General features: G+C 43.0%; 1 protein-coding gene across 3 annotated transcripts in view; it reads right to left on the reverse strand.

The window, feature by feature from the left end:
• The window catches only part of LOC138527989 (glutamate carboxypeptidase 2-like), an 898,418-nt gene that overhangs the window by 109,913 nt on the left and 764,234 nt on the right, over positions 1–24,271 (reverse strand). For all 3 annotated transcript variants that reach the window (XM_069639404.1, XM_069639405.1, XM_069639406.1), the window contains exons 16-17: positions 17,442–17,706; positions 1,215–1,296 (exon numbers count right to left, since the gene is read on the reverse strand). In XM_069639404.1, coding sequence (XP_069495505.1) covers positions 1,215–1,296; positions 17,442–17,706 — 347 coding nt within the window. The remainder of the gene's footprint in view (positions 1–1,214; positions 1,297–17,441; positions 17,707–24,271) is intronic.

The following is a 24,271-nucleotide window of genomic DNA, read 5'->3' on the forward strand; positions in this document are numbered from 1 at the left end:
CAGTTACATTTTTGCCAGCAGAACAGACCTGACCACAGGTGTGAGGGGAAGAAACTTCAGACCAACACTAATACATAACTGATGAGCAGACAGGTGAGTGTCGGAGGGCAGTGTATTTGCACACTAGGGTAGAGCCATCTCAAAGAGTTCAACACCTGAAACCTTCCAGATGATCTACGGGTACCGGGGTGTTTATGCCATTTAGTAATACATACAGGAGAACCCCAGGCCTAATATAGACCATGTGTATCCTAGCCAAGAAAGATGCCAACAAACAGGAAAGAGCTGTACTGGAGCATTTCTATCCATGAGAGACTATGAGTCAGTGACTGATCTACACAGGGTGAGGCAGCCTTAACCTAGACATGGGCACAGATGAAGGCAAACCAATGGAAATTAAACCCAAAAGGATTTCAATTTTAAGGGAATTTACTTGCTTTGTCAAGATGGATGTCAGTTTCTCATAATGCTTCCCCTTCAGCGTGTCCTCTGCCTCATTTAGTGCCAGGGCCACTCTTCTGCTTGTCACTCCTTTTTGCGTACAGAGGGCCGCTGCCTTTTCCTTCTCTGCCATTTCCTTGGCTGGAGATTTGGCTTTTTCTTTCTGTGCCTTTTTCCAGGCTTCCTTAGCTATACTGCAAGGAATGGGAGCATTACCCTGAGGCACATTACGGCACACTGCAGCTGGTTGGGGCTCGGGCTAGACACCAACGTTGCACCCAGGAGGCCAGCAACAAAGGGAAAAGGTATCAGTGTGAAGCTCAGCAGCATGCCAGGGTCCCTACCTAAAGGTAGGAAACAAGACAACTGGATTATGGGTAAGGTGGAGATGTATGCACCATGGAAGGGAGGCAGGACCTGAAGGAAAGAAGTTGGAAGGATCCTGTAAGGGCAGGCTGGAGGTGCTGGATGAGGAAAGAGGGACATGGAAGTAACATACTGTACACAAACCTTCCAACTAGGAGCTCACGGAAATGGAAAATCCTGAGAAGTAAGTGGGTTGACCAGAGCTCTAAGTAATCCTATGACATGGCACAGTATCTCACCTAAAGCGGGCCTTTTCATTGCATTCTGGAACTTGTTATGTGGAATGGCTGGCCAACTCACACAAGACATGGAACGCCATAAGTGCCCCAGCTTATACTGCCAAAGTTGCTATTAGCTTCATGAATTTGTTTTCAGCATATATAAAAAATAATCTCTCTAAAACTTACCTGTCAGTGTTCAGTTGCTGGAGCCGAATATGAAAGGCTTTGGCAGATCTGGTGAAATTTTCTATGGCAGAATTCAGCGAATCTAGAAACAAAATACAGATGGCCCAATCAATTCGAGTATGTTGCTATTTTACCCATGCCAAAGGTAACGCGTGAATGGACAGTGAGGGGCAAATAATTCTACAACAGAGTTTGATAAGGAGGCTTTAGAATTTGCAAAACTTTATTATATAAACAATATGAATGATAACAACAGATTCTTAGGCAGGTTATTAAGTACTGCTGAATTTGCTTTTGCCACTGTAACTTCTAGTGGTTCCATGTCTTAACATCCATGCAAAAATATCGCCATACAAGAATGGTGCTGTATTTTTCTGCGATATTAACCCATTGAACCTGCAGGGGACATCCCTGCAAACCCCATATTATTTTAAAGGGAGCTGGACACACCCCTGCAACTCCCTGCTCCCATTTACCCCAAAATGTATCCCCACTTATAATATTGCCTATGGCTGTTCCCGACGACCATATATATGGAAATATTATTGGTAGGGATAATATTACATGACACCCTTCCAGCAGGATGTTGCACATGTACCTTTGAACCGTTAAAGCTAGATAAAAGTGCTTATGTTTTACTTACTTCTGTTAGGATAAAAAAAAGGTCTATTACCAGCATTAGAGTATTAAACAAAAGATGAGCTGTGACTGAATTCATTGCAATTGAAAGAGCACGTTTTTTAAATGCTATTTTGGAGAAACATTCAAGGTGGCAAATAAATGCAAGCATGCTGCCCTGGCACATAATAAGCCGAGAAATCAATGCTACTTGTAGGTATATTCTCTAATATAATGTATTCCCTGGAGAAATGCACAGGAACAACCTGCTGAAACAATCCACTGGGAGCTAGTTCTGTAGACACTTCAAAAAGAGATTTATGGTAGATAGGCGCCTATTGGAAATTCACATGTCACCAGGGGCCCCAGAATCAAACCACAAAGTCATGTTGAAACTCAGAAGTCTTCCTGCGTGCACCCAATCCCCACCGGGTATTGTTTTCTTTCCATCTCTAGCACAAACCAATGATTATTTAAAGTTACTAAAAAATATAAAGATTAAGAATGCCTAATGCTGGGGCTGGGGCCAACTGTCAGGCAATGTGGACACATAATTCTCTAGGTCCACCTGACGGAGTGTAATTATCCTCTTTTTAAGACCAATATAGCTTGATTTATAAACCTGACCTGCATCGTTATTACCCATTTCATTTGAAGTGCTGTTTCATCTGATATTGATGCTGCCCAGTCTCCTCCGCATGCTGTTCAGCGATAATGGCGAAGGGTGCTGAGCGGTGAAGCCAAAAGCGAAGAAGGTAATATTTACGGGAGTTAAGAGATTTGTGTTCTCCGATGTGGCGATAACTGACTGAGGGATTTGCTTGGTGCTCTGACTGCTGGAAAATGGAGGACTTTGTACAGCCGACACAGAAATGCTACTGAATCACTCCAGTTAATTATGCAGCGCTGCATATTATGCAAGAGCGTGATTGCACTTCATGCTGCGGCCTGCTTGCCGCTGACACCTGAAGTCCATTTGTTGTACTACATATTTGATTCCATTTATTCAAGTTACCTGCTTGTCGCGTTCACATTTATTAAGGAAACTTGAGTTATTCATTGGTATTTCCAACAATGAATGACCAAAGCTCTCTTAATTTCCAAAAGGAATTATCTTCAATTAATAAGGGCATGGAGAACATTCTGAGTGAATTATCTACTATTTAGTCCTCCATTTCAGTTCTTGTTTCTAGATATTTAGCATTGCAGGATGATTTGGGTTCATTAAAAAATAAAATGAAAATAATAAATGGAAGACTAAATGAAGCACAACAATGCATTTCTTTAACTGAGGACAGAATGGAAGGTTTTGAACATATGCAAAAAAGATTGTTCAAGGTGGATTCAGAATTGATCAATTTGGAAGATAGAAACATAAGAGATAACGTAAGATTTTATGGGATTCTGGAGAACTCTGAAAAAAATGACCCCATTAAATTCATATCTTAAAATTCTACATATCTCTTTTAGCCCTCCTCTTGAATTTCAATGATCACACAGAATTAAACCTCGTTTTGCCAACAATAGCGTTTCTCCTTGATCTCATTGCCTGCCTTCTATCTCATTTACAGGCTGCTCTAATTCTATTAGTGGTGAAAAAGTAGTCTTGCTTAACCTTTCAAGGAAATAAAATACATATTTCACCGGATTTTTCAAAAATTACTCATGACAAAAGAAAATGACTTTTGTTAATGAGAAGCGCATTGAAAAATCTCTGTATCATATACGGTCTATTATGCTAATTACACCAGTGCATAGCATTACTAAAGAATACTCTGACCCTGATGAACTGTAGGAACTTTTTTAAATCTCTGGAACCTACAGATATGGATACCTCATCCACTGTATCCTCCTGTCCTACGATGTGCCCCAAACAGCTACAATATCTTCAATGGTCTAATTCTTCCAGTCGCAGTAAATTTAAGTATGGCAAATTGAATTACTCTAGAAACAGATTTGACCTTGATTCTTCTCCTAACTCCTTTGATACTCCTGACAAGCACAGAGACACATGTAGAGCCCCTACAAAGCAAATTGATCCTGTTGTTTCGCTTCTCAAAGTTAACAGTGTTTTTTTGAAGCTACTGTAACTTACAGCCGTGTTTCGTTGCCTTTTATGTTTGAACTTACTTGTAATTATTGTTCTCCAGCATGGGTTTGGCATGTATTCACAGGTTAACCCTCCCGCTTCCCCTCTGTGGCTCATACTGCCACTTTTGTGCTTACCAAATCTGAAGGTGGCCACCAGGGGTGGCGGTTAGGGAGAGGACTGTCATTGGAAGGGGGGCAGTATGACCCAGAGAGCAGTGATTGGTTTAGAGAAATACAGTTTTAAAGTGAAAGTGAAACAGTTTTTTCTTTTACCGAGGATTCCCAGCCTGACGACAGGGAATATTCATGAGTATGTGAATCCATGCCAGACCCCATGCTGGCAAAAAGGCATTCAACTCAAGTTCTTATATTCTTCTTTATGTATCAGAACCTTCATCGTCCATCCTTACAAAGATGAATATTATTGATGAATTATCCAAGGTTTCTGTTTATTAATAACATTTTGATAAATCAGAAATGTTACTTTTAACCAATTCTTGCACAGCCTCGGACATTCCTTTATATAGTATGAAATGGTGTACGCCATCCATTCATTATTTAGACATCCTTATTTCAAAAGATATTTCTTCTACATTGTCCCTTAATGAAAATATAATCATAGACTAAATAAATTCTGTAATTATTGGTCTCCGCTATTTTGATCTTGGTGGGGACGTTTTTGACTCAGTCAAAAGGTCCTAATATTCTATACTATCTTTCAATGATTCTGATATCTCTATCCACTGCATTCTTCGAACAGATAGACACATGATTATCAACATTTCTTTGGAATAATACAACTCAAAAAATGTCTTTAAATAAACTTAAATCTAGTAAAGATAATGGAGGTGTGAAATTCCCTGACTTCTCTAAATATCAGAAATCCTTTTTATTTTGACAAATTGTTTTATTTTACTATAATGAATCACAATTTATAAATGCTCTTACTTGGATTAAATTGGAAAGTAATCTAATTGATCCATTCTCATTGTTTCATTTTCTTCAAACTTCCTCATGGTCAGGTATCAACACATTTCTCCTTCTACATTCTTCGAAAAATGCTTGGAAATATTTATTGAACTGTTAATTTGGCAGGATTTCACCAACGCCTTCTTATGGTTTATTAAACTTTTTTCTTTCAAACCAAAAGATACCTTCTTTCATAGATGGTATTCAGTTGGAATCTTTCAAGTTAAACATATTTGAAAATTACATAACTATCTAATTTTCTGCAACTGTGTTTGTTTCAATCTTGATGACAACGATTATAAGGTTATGTTACTCTTATAAACTCACTTACTAAATCATTGTCTATTTGCTCTCAAAAGACTCCATCAAAACAGGTAGACTTACTAATGCACTTTGTGAAGGCATCATGAAGCAAAACACAGACAACAGATTCAAAGGTCAAACAGAAAGGTTTTATTAACTTAAAGGTCAGGATGGTTGAAGGCCTGACTTGACCTATGCTAAGGTGGGATTTCCTTACCAAATAAAGTCCGAGTCAGAAAGTTCAACTTAAAAGTCTGTCTGCGTCCAAAAACTTTACTTGTCCTCACAACTAAAGTAAAACATTGTATAGGGATGTCAGTAACAAAAGAAATAAAGGAATAGTGCTCAAAATAAAGTTCTGAGCTTCGTCCAGCTCCTTGTTTACGTTTCAGCTCTCCTTCCCCACATTCAAGACAGTTCCACAAAGTCTTGTGGTTCCCTTCCCCAATTTCAAGAGAGAAGATTCAAAGCTCAAACAAAATAGTGCACAAAGGGCTGGGATCCTCCCCAACCTTCTTACCATGGGTCATGTTCTCTAGTTCACCATCACATGTTTGTTACAACACAAATCTCTCCATGTACATTTTCATTGACTTGCTCCTTTTGATATCAACATTCTCGACTTCTTTAAATTTTCCTTTTTCATGCAGGGCGTTCTAGGTGCAGCTGGTCCACCCATTAGAGGTCACGCAACCGATATCCCTTTCTTAGCTGTGATTTATCAGTACTGCTTCCATTCAGGGGCGCCCTCTGTCTAGGTGCAGTTGACAGACCACACAGTCCTGTGGGATGTTTTTACCCATGCATCCAAGCCCTACCATAAAACTGTGCAGTACTGGCATGGAAAACATCATGATGGCCAGAACTCCACAAAGAGTGCACAGGGAAAACATGAAGAATAGGCTGCCACCCATTTTTGCCTATGTTGTGAGCACAGGAGGGCACTGCCTAAAACCACCATTGGGCTACACACACAGTAGCCTGAAACCATTGGGAATGGCAATGCTGATTTCCAAAAAGCAACTCAGAACTGTGGGGAATTCCTTTTCTTAATCCCAAAAATGGTTGCATTACCAGTACTCACCACTATCAGAAAGCCAGCGTTTTAAAACCACCAGACTTTTGTGTAAAACTGCACAAATGAAACAAAACCAGACCAAGGAAAGACTTGCTAAGAGGTGGATACAATGTAAAACTATATTCTGAAATGACTTGAAGGAAGTAATTATTTAATGTATAGGTAAAAATTGTCAGTTTGATTTGAATGTAGAAAACTGGGAACAAAAAGTGACATTTAGCTGAAACCTGGCTTAGTGAAACTGGATTCTGCCTGACAACTACCCCCGACAGGAGTTGAAACTGGATCAACAGCCACTCTTCCCAGGCCTAGCTGCATCCTGCAGCCCCTTGCCAAAAGGATTTGACACCTCTCTGATTAGATTAGGGGTGGAGCACCTGGGAACTGGAAGGGACCGAACAATGCAACTTCCTTGACTCAGGCAAATGTTATATTGGGGGCTTCGTAAAATAGCTTCCTCTTAGGAGAAACTGGGGGGCAACTGTGCCTCTGTGAACAAGCTGGCTTGGGGGAAGTGGATAAACCAGTTATTCCACCATGTGATGTGGGAAGCCACACCCCTTTTTGACCAGGGCATAATTTTAAAAAAGATGGATAATTCATAGTACGGACTTGTCAGAATTATATAAGTAATACCATTATTCTTGTGATTTTTCGGTGCACATTTTAAGAGGCGTTAGGACCCTGTGGTGTATTCTGGGGGGTTGCTAGTGGAAAATAGGGTCTTACTCCAAATGTCTGCATGTTAAAAATCTGACACTTCATCAATTAATGTCCATACTCCTTGCGCACATGTGTGTAATTTTGGGTAAATGTCCGATATTGCAAAACCAGTTAAAAAGCGCAAAATGTTGTCATTTTTTAATGCAAGCCCCCAGGAAGATCAGAGGTGGACAAGCATGGACCATAAGGAATATAAAATGTGTACATGTAATTTCAACAAATTGTGTATCTGGGAAAGATATATTTGAATCAAATATAGATTTGTGGGCAAACTGACCAGGGGAAGATCCTCTGACCCATAAACAGACCTCATCATGATGACAATCCATTTCCTTCCCCCAATCATGGGAGAGGGGAGAATTGGGCCAATGACAACTAGAGAGGGGCAGGCTTAGCTAGGCCCAGGCACACACCCATTTTCAAATCACATAAAAAGAGACTGCTGGGACAGGTAGACACATTCAATTCCTTTTGCTGCGGAGCATGCTGACCGACGACTTCACATCCAGAGATCCAGACTTCAAATCCATCAATCTCCAGAACCTGTAGCAGAAATTAACTCCAGAATTTGTAGCAGAGAGGCCTGAATCCACCAGCTGAATCCTCTTCAGCAGGCCTCAAAACTAACCAAACTATTCAACAGCCGGGCGAGCTGTTTGAAGTTTTGCCGAGAATTTTTGCAAGAACCTGTAGCAGTACCCAGAAAGCAGTGTTACATCCAGTCCAGAGAGGCTAGACCAGCAGAGCAGAGCTGACCCAGATCGCTGTGAGCAGAACCGGTGCCTGATTGACCCGCCGAGCAGACAGAACCGCAGCCGGACGTGTTGACCAGATCCGTGACGAGGCCTAGTTCAAATTTATATTGTGAGTACCTAGCAGAACTGTGCAGAACCAATCTCTTAGTTAAAATAATCTAATCCAAACTATTTTAACCTAAGTAGAACTGCCTCCTAGAAATCGTGTCATCTGTCATTTTTAAAGCTGCACAACTGTCACCTGTCAATTCTGCAGCTGCAAGCTGTCACCTGTCATTTTGAGTTTACTTTAAATCTGAAAATCTACCTTTATTAAATCGTCCGTATCTCTGGAACCGTTTGGGCTAGGAACGAGATTTAACTTTCCTCCTTTCCAACAAGCCTATAACCGACTTCCTACACTCCTTATACCTTTACCGCAATCACGAATTACGCACTCGCGAAATTTACCGCGATTTGGGCTCAATTTCTCCACTTGTCAAAATAGCAGCTCCATTCTTTCTTTTGTTAACATCCGTTGCAACTTGGTAATAACTCATAGAGCATTGCTAAAGTGAGCCTGAACTAATACCAACACGCATCACCTACCCTGAACCTCTAGAGGGAATTAAAATCAGTTGGCACATTTTCCCATCCATTGCCATCACATTTAAAAAGCATTTTGGGCCTGTGTTTCAAACGCCTACCTGTTTCCTCTAAGCTTGCTGGGAGGGAACTGAATTTCGTATTGTATTTGATTGCATTCCTGAGAACTGTGTGCTCCTCTTTCCATCTCCTTCCATTTCTTACATTGCATAGGGGAGGAGGGTGAATTGCCAGAGAAAAAGTGATTATCTTATCTTTTGCTAAAATCATATCAAGTATTTCTGTACTGCATTTTATTCCTCATTGCATTTCCTTGAAACCATAAAGCATTCTCAGCTACCACATCCTCTATACTACTCCTAAGTAATCAAGTGTACCACTGTAACATTACCCATTGTGGATCCACATCATATGTCTCAGTGTACTATCAGATATTAATATATTATAAAAGTGTGGTAGATATATATTGTTGAATTGTACAAATAAACCTTTTAATTTGCAAAACAAACCTACTTCTTGGCTCAGTGTGGCCAGGGGGATTCTAAGAGGTGGGCGTTATACAAGGGTTGTCATCCAGAGTACTGAACTGGACATAAAAATACACAAATAAGGGTTTTCCTCAGCATCCCAGACTAGGCATTGACTTAGCTGTAGTGTTGATTGAATATCGCTTACAGTCCACCCATTACAGGTCAAGTAACCAATACCCCTTTTCCAAGTGTATTAGCAACAATTATCCACTGCTTTACCATGACAGTAAAGAATAATTATTGTTTCAGGATTATTTTATTTCAACACTTTGTCATGGCTAGCTTGGCCACCACTCACTTGGTTACACTTTGTCCACTTCTCTGGCTTTTGCTAATGCAGGTTTCCTTTTAACTTGTAGTTTCTTGACCACTTGGCTTGTGTCAATACTGGTTTCTCTGCACGCACTCTTCTTGAGATCTTACTTGCTTTGTCAACACTTATATTTCATTCAGTTCACTCTGTGGTATTTGCCACCTGGCACAACCTTACCTTTATTTCATTCAAAACATGCAAATTATTTGCTTTGTCTCTGTGCAGCATTCAGAAATGCTTATTCAATCATCTTCATTACTTGTTATAATTCTGCACAGTATTCAGTAATGCTTTCAGTTCGTCAGGGATTCAAAACTCTATTTCACTCTTGAAACCACCTTCAGTTCATTCAAGTTTATAAGCACTCGCCTCAGTGTTCAAAAGTGCTTATGACTATTTCCGAAATGTTTGCTATTCAAGAAAGGCTTATTGCAGGTTTTCAGAGCTCCCCGGTATAAGTGTTCCCTGTCTGCACTCAACAGCTTCAGGCAGGCAGCTCCGTCAGCTTCGTTCATTTCCTTCCTTTGCCTTTCCTGCTTCCACAGTCTCTGCTCTTTTCTTACGGAGGTCAGGGAGAACGCTGCTCGCTCTCCCATAGGTCTGTAGCAACGTGAGTGCTTCAGCGCCCCACAGATTCTGCTTGCGCCTGACAAGGACAGTGTACCATACTCTCCCGACCTTCTCTGGGCCTCCCTCGGCCCCAGCGTCTCTTGTCCTTCTCTGACACAGCTTCCAGCGCTCGCCTCTCCAGCTCCTGTCTGTCCGGTTCGCCAGCTTTCAGCGGGCTCATTGCTCCAGCGTACTGCACAACCCCCTACCTTGTGAACAGCCCACATTTTTATATGCGTTGGGCTTACTAAGTGACCACAGGTGGTGGACATTTAGTTCAATTGCTTGACCATAGTTAAAGGGACATGGCTGGCTTCTCCATTTAGACTCCTCCATAGCCCTCTTCTTCATCTCAGTATAAGAGTGGTGTTTGGGGAGGTTTGCATAAAAGGAACTATTTGCAAATCTGTGTTGTCTTCTCCTCACTTTGGTATTTGTTTGACATCCATCTGAATTAACAGTGTGAGGCTCACAATAACCTATAAAGGTTTTGGGAACCAACGGTTCATTTTTATAAGGAACTGGGGGATACCATGTCTCGCCTAAGGTTGTCCTCTTCCCAATCCCCAAGGACCCTCTACCCAGGTGATCTTCCCTCGCTTCTCCACCCCCAGGGTCAGGGTCCCTGGCTACCTGATAAGAGGAACCATGGGGAGTAGGTGTGAGGATCCCCAAAGCTTTTAAGTTTCACTCAATTCTTAATCAATCCAATGAAAATGATCTTCTTAATTCTAATATTATTAAACAATGGGAACTGGAATTTACAACCCTTGTCAGATGTCTGGGCTAAAATTTGGAAGTAACGTTTCACTACGTCAGTTGCTGCAAACCTCATGCGATGGGCATTTTTATTTTACATAGACACTTCCTAATACCAATTAGAATTTCCAAAATTTCTAATGCCATTTCTAATTCTTGCTATGTCTTGCCATTCTCCATCTACAGATTTCACTTACTCCATATTTAAATGTACATTTGTTTATTCCTTCTAGGAGAAAATCTGGAATTGCTTACAACATATGTTTTCATTTCAAGAATCATTAAACCTGTGCAATTACAGATAGGCATATTCGTGAATCCTTTTATGATCGATATACCATCTCCAAACCTATCTTGCACTCTTTTTTTACATTGCTTTTCACCTTATTGCTACAAATCGGAAAACTGCACAAAACCTCTTTTACAACCTATGGTGGAATTTAATTTGCTAATTTCATAGAATTAAAAAAATGGATGCTTTTCTTAATTTGATATCAAATGGGATATTTTTACCACATATTTGATGTCTAGTTTGTCTTCCCCTGTGAGTCTTCATTCAGACAGATCATATTCAATTTTAATTATTTCATGATACAAATATGATTAATCTCAAATCTTTATATAAATACTTCCTATTGTTACATTATATTCATTGAAATCTATTGTGAAATTAATTGATATACACATTAATCTGTACATTTGTACACAAAATCCCAATAAAAATCATTTAACTGGAATAAAAGAATTAAAAAATTTCTCACACTCTTTGGGACCTACGATGGTGAGCCTCGAGTCATTGATTTGTAAGAATGCACTGCTTTCTTTGGGATCAATTTAATTCATGTTCATGGCCTGAGGTTTTGAAAATGTAACTCATTTATTTTGTATATTTTAGTATTTACTGTATGGCCCCCATGTCCTAAAATAGGCAGACTTGGACTTGTCTCTCGCAGGGTAACGTTGGACCTTTGCTTGGGGATGACCACTATCCACATTCGGTGACAAACAGAGTGGAGGGTGTACTTCAACTCTCCTAGAGCTTTGTTTTACTCCCACTGTTGCCTTGTTTTTCCTCTCCTGTGAGGGAAGGGTAGTGAAACAAACAAGGTGATAGCTGGAATGTTTAGAATTAATCTTAACCTCTGGCGTCGCTTGGGGAAACCCTCCAGACCATCGTTCTTTAGCCTGCCGAGCCATTACAGCAAGGGATAAGAGCATATTCAAATCAGACTTGGTCCCACTCCAAAATACGCAGTCCAGCCCTAACTGCTCGGCCACATCCCTCTTAATTACTTCAGAGACATACTGACACTGCTATGTACCTCCACACAGACTATAGATTCTATTTTCTTGTAATTATGTAATTTCTTTTGCCCAATGCCACACTACAGCCACTCTGGAGTGACTTCATTATGCTAGTCACAATGTTCTTCCTCATTTCATAATCTGACGTACTTAACCCCCCCCCCCTCATTTGTCTTTTATGGCATTACAGTATTTTCCAAGTCTCTGACCGACACATACGTAGTTTTATGAACTGTCGCCTCATTAGAAAGCTGGTGGAACCACATTTCAATCCCATCCATATCCATCTACTTCAATTTAGAATATATACTACTGCAACTAACATTTATTTTTTGACTAGCTCTAGCAATATTTTGAACCGACCGGCAAATGCAATTGTCTGCATGGTTCAATTCTATTGCGCTAATTTTATCACATATATTTATGAATCCTGCCACATTTAGTGTAACCATTACCGTAGCATGATCACTAAATGTATTTGTTACAATGTTCATGTTATCCACTACTTGTAAGCAGGGGGCATTAACAAAATAATAATCGAAGATTGCTTTACTTTTGCCTGAGAACCATGTAAAGTTCCGAGGACAGCCCCCCCTACATTATACATTCAACATACACATTCATCCAATTCCTACCTTGCACATTTGATTTTTGTTGTTTCATGGAACTTTTACATTCAACATTAGCCAGTTTCACAACTTCATTAGTTGATACACAGTGTGCATTAAAGTCAACACCCAGCATCACAATGTCATTTTCATCTCCTTTAGTTCAACCCAGTAACAAATCATATAATGTCTCAAAGATGGTATTGGTAAGATGAGACCCAGGAGGATCATGTATTTATGACCAACATTGTCCTCATTAACCCTACACTAAATCCTCTAATCTCAACTGCAGGTACATTATTAACTCAATTAGATGTGTCCAATCTACATACAGCTAGACCATGTTTCATAGCTAAGACACTTTCACCATAAGGTCTTCCCACCTCCCCTTTATTTGCTAACATTTGAAAGGTATGATAGCTGTCAATGAATATAATGGGCATTAACCATGTTTCCTGCAGGAGGATAACTTGCTTGCCTAACAGCAATTTAATGGATTAATCAGAGCCCTGAATATGCCCAGAAACTCATGTTTTCCAGGACATAATATCTAGGCTTCAGTGTCACTTACAGAGGATGGAAGTGATTCTACTGGCCATTTCAAAACACACTGCAGTTCTTCCAGTTAATGCATTTCAAAGGCTCTACACATTCAGAATCATCTGTTACCAGCACCCTTAGTGGTGGTATTTGTCTCATGATACCTAACAGGGCCAACTGATTCAACCATTTATTTCTTACTTTCATTTTAAGATTTTTTATAATGATCTTATTCCCTGATGACTTGACACTTTGTGTGACCCACTTTCCAATGGCCACCATTCTAGATGTCAAAGGAGCAGTCGTTTTAACTTTGTCAGGGATAGAGCTGTATTGTAAACCATTCGTGTCTTTCATTGACATCACAGTATCATGGTCAGTATCACCCATCTCCTCAAATTTTTCACTAGCTGCAGTTTTATCCGGAATTACCAACCAGTTATTGAAAGTGCCTGCTTTTTTTTTTTGATTGGTGACGTTTTTTCCTTGCATTACGCTTTCTGAAATTTTTATTAGTTTTCCCCACCTCATTGGATGGTTTCTGCAGTTCAATAAACTTCGTTCTCACTCAATCTTTATGGTCAGGAAGTCTCTTGCGTAGCGGCAATCGTTTCTGTCTGCGAGTTAAATAAATTCCAAAGGTATCAGAAGTGTCATGCTCACCAACCTCCTCTATTACTGGTTCATTTCTGTTATTGACAGTCGATTCTGACCTGTTTACCACACCTGCATGAGCAAGATCTGGTTTCAGATTAATAATACATGGCTGTGGGACTTGCTGATATTGGGTTGACTTTGGTTTAGTAGCCTCATGTATTTTACTGCGAAGTTTTTTCATTGCACACTGCATTGTAACCATAAAGGAGTGTAACTCTGCATAACATTGAGTTCCCACATTTTCCTCTTCTTCAGAGATGATCAAATCTATTTGGGGGAATAAATCAGGAGATGCAGATAACCTGTTTAGGTATTTAGAAACAGACGACTCCTCTCTCTCAATCGTTGCTACTGTTATCAAAGGGGCACCAGATAGGACTACTGGCACTCCAGGAGCGTCTGCAGTGCTTCCTTGTAAAGAGTAACATAGATCTAATGGGGAGTTATTATCAATACCATCAAAATTGGAGCTTTCCCCAATTGATTGACCATCATTATCAGGGTCATTAGTTCCAGCAGTAGTCGGCTCAAAGGCTTTCACCTGCAGTCACCGACCAAAACTTTGTGTACATTAATAAGGTTGAGAGGAACAAATAAAATATCCCTAAAGTATTCGAAATTTAAGTAAGTAATACTAACAACTCATATAGTTGCTCGTGGAGACTTTATGTAATGTTTTCAGAAACACATTTGTTGGGCGTTTATTGAGTGCCCCTTACAATACACTTCTTTCACTATTAGCAGCGCTGTTAAACCGCATAACCTCCACTCACCCCCTCTGTGAAAGAGGAAATCTAATAAGCTGGCTGGCCAAGCAGAGCTCATACAAAAGGCCCACAAGCACCCAAAAGCACCACCATAAACCTCAGCTGGGGTACCATGAGCGCTCACCAGTGCTGCCCTGAGTCTAAAAACGTATTTTAGGGCACTAGTCAGCACAGCGAATCACAACGGCTCACCATATCTCAATTTAGGCACAGATGCGGTTAAAGACTAGGATTTCTCACCTGCCTCTAGCTTATAGACTTTAGCACAGAGGTGGCACGGCAGGCACCCAAACCCAGCAGCCACACGCAGGATGCAGGAGCCGCCCCGCACTGCTCTCTCATCTAGTCTCACCACAAATAGAGGAAAGGACCTCACAACTGGAATTCTGTTGGGAATACAATCTATTCCAATGTTCATCTGCGAGAGAGGTGAAGGAGAAGGCATCCAAGACAGGGACAATCTCTGCTCCCTAACCATCCCCAGGGATCAGTGGGGGTGACAATACTGCAGGACTGCTGCCTTTCTGCTGGCTGTTGCACTGGGGCCAGGATACTGATCTTGTAGGTGCCCGACAACATCCTAGACTACTGAGGACTCACATTGCCCCTTGGAGACCCTGGATCGGACTTCCCAGAAGTCCAGGAGCAGCTTGGACCCAGTTTCATTGCCTTGAGACATCTGCTCAATGCGCTTTGAACTGAAACAGGACCTGTAGTGCTGCTTTTGGCACTCTCTGAATTTTCGAACCACTTTCAGCACTTCAAGCTATCCAAAACCATTGTCACTGACCACAAAGATGAACCCAATTGTCAGTGAAGACAACTGATTTGCACAGAGAATTGACCTGCTGGAAGCCATCAACTCACTTGTCATGAATACCCAATGAAGCCAGCAGAAGGATTGTTTCCTCTCGGACTCATCCACATTCCTAACCGATGGAAGCCTGCGAGTCAACAGTCTCCACTGCTGACTAGATGAAAAGAAACCCACCACATTGAAACGATTCAACACAGAGTTGACAGTGGGACACATATGACTCGAACAGCCTTAATATTGGCTAAACTACAGCAAACGCACCTAAAAAAGCTTAACTGTCTCGAGCACCAAACAACAAAAAGTACAATATTTTGAAGAGGCCCTGCCCCCTCACCATTTTTCTATGACTGTATATATAAGACATTTCCTTGAACAGTTGACATTGCTGCAAAGTGTCTTGCCTGAACACCCCTGCTTATCAACCCAGAGTGCCCCTTGACAGCAAAGTTTGGGATTCTCCATGTTTCTTTTACAGGGGTGAGTTGTCAGTGTTTCACATATGTTTGTTTGCATTCATTGTTTTATTAAAGTTCTTCGTTTTCTAGAACCTTTAATGGATGTAATGTATTTTGGAATTATGGTACTAAAATTGTTTGGTTTTCTATTGTTATCGGCTCACACCCCTCCTGAAGATATAGCCTGCCTTTGGCCAATGTTATCAAAAGAGGCGAAGAAGGTATACCTGTTGGACTGTGCCTGTTTCATCTATTTTCATCTATTTAGTGCCTTCTGGGGCATGGGGACTCAATTTCTTCAACTTTCTCTTCCTAAATATCTTCCTCCTTGTGCTCGCCGCTCCTCCACCTCCAACTCCCTCAGGGTCAGTCGCTTCTCCAAGCAACAAGTTGGTGGTAGATCTCGTTCTTTGGCTGGTGCCTCCCTCTGGAACAGCCTCCCTGCCCCCTGAAACTTGAGGAGAATCATCTCTGGTTCCAGAAGCACCTCAAAACCTTTCTCTTTGTTTCTGCTTTTTCTCCTCCTCTCCCCTGCTGACTCCCTGGCTGAAACTGAAACTGCACTGGTTATCTGGCCACCCTCTGATCTCGGGCCCAGGTGCCCTCCCCCACCAGTCATACACCTGCACTGCCTTCCTGGCAACCCCCGCACTTGGGGATTGTTTTCTGTATCCCTACAGTCCCACTACCAGCACTTGACACCAGACGCCTGCACTTAAACCTTTACCCTTGCACTTGCCACCTGCTGGCCGTACTTTACTTATTGTTATTTATTCTATTATCCCATGTACTGCACTGTCCCCTCCCACTCTCCCCCCCACACTTTCACCCTCCCTCCTCCCATGCACTTGCGTGATCTAAATGACACCTGGCCTAGTAGGATCGCTGTCTGTCTTCCCTCTGTTCCCCCTCCCTTACCTTGTCGCGCCTTGAAACACTTGTGTACAGGCGCGTTCTAATTGCCATATCATATCACATATAATTGGGATCAGTGCTGGTTTACTGGTAGTGTGGGGCTGAGAAGGCGGTTTAATGACTACGCTACCCTGTACTCCTGCAGAGCAGTGGTCATTTCGCCACAGCATGTGTTGAACATTTTCCCCAAAGAACAGTGAGAATGAAATTAGAACCTAGTTGTCAACAACAGTGAGACACCAGTTACAGAGTCTCGGCAGCAGAACATTCAGTAAAATAAATTGTTATTTATGTTTTGTAAACATGTTCACTGATTTCTATGCCTCAGACAGCCAGTTGAGGGCCCCCTCCAAGTGTTGGCTCCTGTGGCACATGTCCCTTTTGCAACTCCCATTAAGACATGAGAACCTAATGTGCACATAAGTAGTCCTTTGTTCTCTCATTTTGCTATGATGCGACAAGGACATTGCCCCCTGGTGTTGGCCCTTCTGGTGACTCACCAGGCCCCATTTGAAGTGACTATGATGAATTCTCTGGATTCCTGTCTGCAGTTCCTCAGTTTCCAGCTGTCCAAATGCACTTTCCTAATAGCATGTGGGTCCTCACACTGCATGACCAAACTACATTTAGAACTATAACATACCCTCTTGCTTCAAGTATAGCAGCTCCCCTTGTGTCCAAGCCATGGCAGTTAAGATATCTTGGGATATCCCATCGGTATACACCCAACTGCTGCCACTACCACTCAAATACAATCCTACTGACAAACTGTCCAACCTGCATCCATCAACACAAACATATAGCCATAGAAGATGTAAGTGTAAACATACCAAATGATACACTGTACATGTCAAGCTGTGCTTTGTGATTCTTTCCAATTTCGATGATGGTATTTGCATAGTTATCCAAGGCATCGGCATAGTCTTGGCAGTTGAAGGGCAGAATGATTGAATCTGCTAGCTCGAAAACAAGACCGCCTCTGACTTGAGCCACGGTGAGGTGATTTCTGAACGTTGGATCATAGAACTTGTTCACTATTTCAAAGGTCTCGTAAACACTGTGGTAAACAGGGTAGCCGCTAAATCTGCTCTCTTTCTGAAAGGAAATAAAGGAGCAATATGATTAAAACGATGGTGACTTTTAAAGAATGTAATGCACATCCTTTACCAAACATAAAGAGGATAATATACGAAATTGAGAGTATCAACACTGCATCAGAGAATATGTTTCTTTTCCTCTGGGATCCCTTTCTTTCTCGTGTTCTGTGTTTCTCTTTGTGAGCGGCCTGAGGCCTATTGGTTAGTGGCACTATAGAAAAATGCACAGATGGATAAAGGGCCTGATTCATGGAACGTTTTCCTCTGGGATTGCACCATTATAAAGCACTTCCATGAATCAGGCCCAAAATATCAAAGAAAATTGAAACAATTTGTTGAACTATTGAAAAGCTAATGGCTTGTATTAGACAGCATGCACTATACTATAACCTGTATCTGGCACAACAGATATGCCACTGCTCCTAGTTGCTTGTGAGGTAGTTTATTAAGGGAAATCCTCCATCACAGCCATATATTTGAGGATAATCGGCTGCCCAAAATTGTGCATAACATGACAGAGTGGCACTCCAATTTGGTATTGCAACATGAATTCTAGGGGATCCCTAAACCTTGTAGGAGGCCAGTGAACCCACAAAATGGTAGTTACAGTACCAGACTAGATTATATCACCCTTAAGAGGGAACGCTTATGTAATAGGACTCCAGGTATTACATAAATCAACTTGTCAATCTGGCTATAATTGCTGAATATATGGTAAACAGAATATCTCAAGTAATCTGCCATCTTGTTATAAAGTCAGTGGTGGCTCATCAATAACGGGGAGAACACCCACCACCCCTTATGGAGAAGCCAAGCCAGCCCAGTGAAATCCCTGAGCGCTCAGTCAGGTGTAGCAAGCAAATGAGGCAGCGTTCCTGTCATGGCTTTGTTTGTTAGGGAAAGCTGGTTTCTCTTGGCTTGGAATACCTCACCAGCACATGCCCAATGAGCCTTTCAAGGACAGGGGCCTTCTGCTTCCGCAGCCTTGCATGCAAGATGGGCTACTGCAAACCCAAACGTCTAAAGAGGGTGCTCATGCTCATCTGGAAGGCCTCTGGTCATGAGTTAACTGTGGCCCAGCTCTGTCGACCATGTCTGGAAATAAGAAGGGAGAGGTGTTTGACAACTACCCCTACATTCTGCTCCCTCTCTGCAGGGTGCATTGGGGGTTGAGAGCCATCCACAGTACTGTGTGAGGTGGCAGGATTATAGAGCTTTGGAGGAGCTGAGGTCTTGTGAAGGTAAGAAAAAAAATAAAATGTATGTATGCAGGCATATGAGGGGCTGTGTCTGTGTAAGTGCACATGTGAATTTGTTTATGGGATGAATGTGTGTGCAAGGCAGCCAGCAAGTTCGGGGAGAGGGTCACTGACTTTGGAGTGTCCTAGGGGGAGAACTGGTGCCACAACTGAAAGCAGAATATTGCCATTACATTTTGACTTGCATTATGTGGAAAGTCAACATGATGAGTGTTCTTACCCGGGGATACTGGCCTACATTTGTGCATCTAGCCTGCACATGTGTTCTTAGAGTTGCATGGCGTTTTTACGTATTATAGGCAGAGTAAACATCATGCATTCTTACATGGAAAGACTTAGCTTTTAGGTGCAGTCAGCCTGGACACGATTTCTTACATTGGCATGGTGTTATTGCTGGCATTATGTGCAAAGTCAACATGATGCATGTTCTTATGTGGGGAGATATTACTGCCATTATGGGCAAAGAAAACATAAGTGTTCTTATATGGGTATATTTCTACTGGCATTATGGGCAAAGCCAACATGAAGAGTGCTCTTACATGTGAACACTGCCCTACATTTGTGCATTCAGCCTGGACATGGTTTCTCAAAGGTGACTGACATTTGTACACATTATAAGCAAATCCACATGAGTGTTCTTTCGTGGGGAGATTGACCTTCATTGGTGCAGCCAGCATGGACATGGTTTCTTACACTGGCATAGCATACTGGTTATTAAGGTAAAAGCAAACATGAGTGTTCTTCTGCTGTGGTTTTGGTTTATACTAGCACAGCCAGTATGAATATGTTTTGGTACAGCCAGTGTGAAAATGTTTTTATGCTGACTGAATACTGTCATACGTTATGGGCAAAGGCATTATGAAAAAGTGTTGGAAAATGCTCCTGTGCACTGTTGGTGACCTAGTATCTGTTGGATTTATCCATGTATTAGCCTACAACAGCGATTGCGAATTACGTGGCCTTTTATCCAATTGTTCAAAGAAAGTGTGCTGTAGAATGCATCATTTTAACTTCCTATTTAAAAGCAATTCTTTGGGGACCCCCCACACTCCCAGAAGCACCCTTGGTTTGTTGAAGCTCACTTGTTATGCTTAGTCATTCGTACACATACAAAGAAAATGCTTAGAGCACTCCAATTTAATAAGTCACCATTATCACGGTTGAAGACAAGTCCTTTTTTACGCCAGAAAAAATGCAACCCTCTAGGGAAAAACGGCCAAGAGATTGATTGCAAGGATAACAAGGTTTAATTGTACAAAGTAAAGTTTCAGCAGAGGACTCTGCTGCTCAAGAATGTTCTGGCTCCAAATTGATTGTTTGTACATTATGAACAGCCACAGTGTCACTAAGGACATCACATATAGGGTCTAAACCCGCACAGCTAATTGGTAAGACAGAATAGATGGTCCTGCTTCATAGCGGATGCCGGGTTATGATTGGTCCTCGTCTCCGCCATTTGTCTGTCTCCACATGGGTCAGCTGGGCTCATCTATTCAAGGACTGAAGGTCAGGCACTTCACAAAAAGTAGCCTTGAAACAGCAACATGTGAGCGAATGATACTACTACATCATTATGGCATTCACCTGGGTGGCTACGGACTGGCATCAGGGGGAAGGGAAGAAATGCAATCATGCTGACCCACACATTCTGTGCTCTATCTCTATTGCACTTCTTGCACCCAAGGCTTCCACCTTCGTTTTGATCTATAATTGATCTCTCTCTGTACCTCGTACTACAAAGGGTGTATTTAAGGGAAGAGGTGACATGGTCATGCATGTTCAGGTTTTTATGACCATTTGTTTTAGTGCAGGCGGTCTGGGGTCACTCACTTATCGGGGAATGCAGTGACTTTTGGAAGGGGTCAGTGAGGGGTGCTATCCATCCTGGTGGGCTGGGTGGGGTTTAGAGGTCTGCTGTTGGCGTAGTTGTGATGAACGGGCATGACGAGGAGCCTGGTGCTGTCTCACGGCCTTGCAGGGCGCATTCCTCATTGTGATACTAAATAATGGCAACAGTCAGGGAACAAGAGGAAGTTTCTGTGGGAATTAGCGTGGGGCTCATATGTCCTCAGCGTTTGGGCTTGTTCATGTTTCTCCGTCGGGACTGCGTTTACCGCGCAGCGATGTAGGGCTGCGTTTGTCTTCCATAACTATAAAATGGCATCTCTTTATATGTGTGCACTACATCTATGCATCTAGAATGCCAGTGATATTGTATCTAAGCTGAGTTTCTTTAACACAGACATTTCCCCCCTACCACATCGCGCTATTCATGGGATTTGTCTCACTCTAAAGCGCCTTGGGGGGTGGGATAGACTCATTTCCATCCCAACACAGTGTTAGGGAGAATTATCATTCTATGGCTAATTTCCCTTACCTAAGGAGTCCCCCAGCAGCTTTGCTGGATTTGAAGGGTTTGTTTTTTTCTCCTGCTAAGAGTGAGACTCTTTCTCCAACTCTTAGGTATTTTTGCTATGTGTGTTCTAGGCTATTTTTGTGTTTAATGTCTATGGGGTTTTTCTCAACTCCATAAGAACCATCTTTATTCACATGTGTTACACAGCACCCTCCGTGCAGTGGCGCAGCGACCCCCAAACATAGACTCCATACCCTGGGACTGAATACTGTCTCACAGGGCATGTAAAGTCCCAATTGACTTTACTAGTCAATTTTATGAACTAAACCAGTACAAATCATCTTCCAATGGAGGTACTGGAAAGGGTTAATAGTTTTTCCCTTATGTTTATTTTCGAGACGGTACTGTACAGTCCCTCTCTAAAAAGTTTATGGCTGGTGGCAGTGGTTACTACCGTAAATATTCGACCGCAAATATTTTCCTATGGGATTTTCCCATTGTTCGAGGCTATCACCTTTTCTGCCAGCCTCTAACACACCGCCGGTGTATTTTAATATTAACTTTACTCCGGTAGGTTTTATTTGCCAGAACTTTAATATAACTTCTTTCTCGTGTCTTCGTCTAAACTCCTAACCCAGTTCGGGGATCCTTTGTTCGTCCTTTTGGCGGGCTTCTGCCAAGAATCCCTCCATTTGGCGCCACTGAGTCTGGGGTGAGTCCATTGTGTGGGAGGGGGAGTATGACCCCTGGACAGGGTTGCCTCAGCAACCCATGTCGCACTCTATCCTGATAGGCTGGAGGGTCTCCCGCCAAGATGACCACTCCACTGTGTGACTGACAGCCAAGCTGTATGAATGGGGATCTTTTTTGCATAAAAGCAGGGTCCTGAGGACTGGAAGAGCAAGACGTTGCCACTGGAACTAAGAAGCCGAAGAAGAGAGAAGCCAAAGACATCTGCAGCGACTGAACCAACGGTGAAGCCCTGCTGCAGCGTCTCACCACTTTTCTCCACACGACGAGAGAAGATCTTCATCTGAAAGAGCCTTCTTCCCTTGAGCTGGTGGGGCCAACTAGTTTGCCAATCGCCCTCCCGGACCTGCCTTGGTCGAATCGCCAGTACCCTGAACTCGGAGGCCGGATAGCCAGTCACCAATCCACCCGGACCGCGATTTAAAGGAGCATACCTTTTATTAGTCGGGCAGAACTGCTGCTGGTTTCATCCCTGGGTAGTGCAGTAAGGAACAAGTTACTTACCTGTAACTGTTGTTCTCCAGCATGGGTCTGGCATGGATTCACATGCTCATGAATATTCCCCGTCGTCAGGCTGGGAATCCTCGGTAAAGAAAAAATCAGTATCAGTTTCGTTTCTGATCTGTCTTTCGTAGTAGTAACCAATCACTGATCTCTGCGTCATACTGACCACAGCCAATGACTGCCCTCTCCCTAAGCCCCGCCTCTGGCAGCCATCTTCAGATTTGGTAGCACGTGAAGTGGCAGTATGACCAAGTGAAGAGCCGCAGAGGGGTAGGCGGGAGGGTTTGCATGTGAATCCATGCCAGACCCATGCTGGAGAACAACAGTTACAGGTAAGTAACTTGTTCCTTCTCCAGCATGGGGTCTGGCATGGATTCACATGCTCATGAATAATGAATACATAGCAGTACACACATGCACAACCACGGGAGGTGGCAAAGGCTCAACATTAAGCATTACATCAAACTCAACATTAAGCAATTCTTACCTCCTCAACAGGCTCACCTTAGGCGAACAGGTCGCGCAGCACTGCTTGGCCGACCCTGGACTCCTCCCTGGAATCCCGATCGACGCAGTAGAATCTCGTGAAGGTGTGCGTCGACCTCCACGTAGCAGCCCTGCAGATGTCCAGCCGGGGAACACCAGATAAGAACGCTGTAGTAGCAGCGATCGCTCTGGTCGAATGGGCTCTCGGACGGCCTGGCAGCGGTCGATTAGCCAACCGGTGACAGTGCATGATGCAGCCGGAGAGCCATCTGGAAATAGAAGACTTCGATAGAGCCTTCCCTTGATTCACAGGTCCAAAGTTCACGAACAGCTGTGATGTCCTCCGGAAACTCTTTGTGCGGTCCACGTAGAACTTCAGCGCTCTAGCCACATCCAGCGAGTGCAAAGTCCTCTCGGCCGGCGACGAAGGAGACGGGAAGAAAAAAGGTAACACCAAGGGCTCGTTAAGATGGAAGTCCGACGGCACCTTGGGCATGAAGGAGGGGTGCGTCCTAAGCACCACCCTCGAGGCATGGAAAGTCAAGTACGGTGCTTTGCAGGATAGGGCCTGGATCTCTCCCACTCGTCGTGCGGAGGTAATGGCCACCAGGAACGCAGTCTTCCACGACACAAACTTCATAGGTGCGGAGTGCATCGGCTCGAATGGGGGCCCCATGAGCCTGGTCAGCACCACGTTAAGTTCCCACGCCGGGGCTGGGGCCTTCACCGGCGGGAACGACCGGAACAGTCCTTTCATAAACTCTTTTACCAGTCGATGGGACCACAGGGACGTCCGTCCTGTGGTTCTGGTATATCTGGAGATCGCCGCCAGATTAATCTTAATGGAGGCATGGGCTAGCCCAGCCTTTGCCAGCGATAGCAGGTACGGCAGCACTTGAGGGGCCGTAATCCGTAGGGGGTTGATCTTCTGTGCTCGGCACCAGATAGAGAACCTCTTCCACTTATGACCGTAGCATTTGAGAGTCGAGGACGCCCTGGCCTTTGCAAGAACCTCTCTGCAATCGGCCGGTATATCGTAGCCTCCAAATTCTAGCGCTGCAGGAGCCAGGTCTGCAGGTTCAGCGACGCCGGGTCATGGTGGAAGATGGCGCCTCCTTCTCTGGAGAGAAGGTCCGCGTCCGCCGACAGCTTGATGGGAGGGGACGTTGACAAGTCCAGAAGGTCCGGGAACCAGATCTGCCTCAGCC

The sequence above is a fragment of the Ambystoma mexicanum genome, chromosome 7q (assembly GCF_040938575.1).
Source record: "Ambystoma mexicanum isolate Mex_15411 chromosome 7q, UKY_AmexF1_1, whole genome shotgun sequence".
Classification (NCBI taxonomy): Eukaryota; Metazoa; Chordata; class Amphibia; order Caudata; family Ambystomatidae; genus Ambystoma; species Ambystoma mexicanum.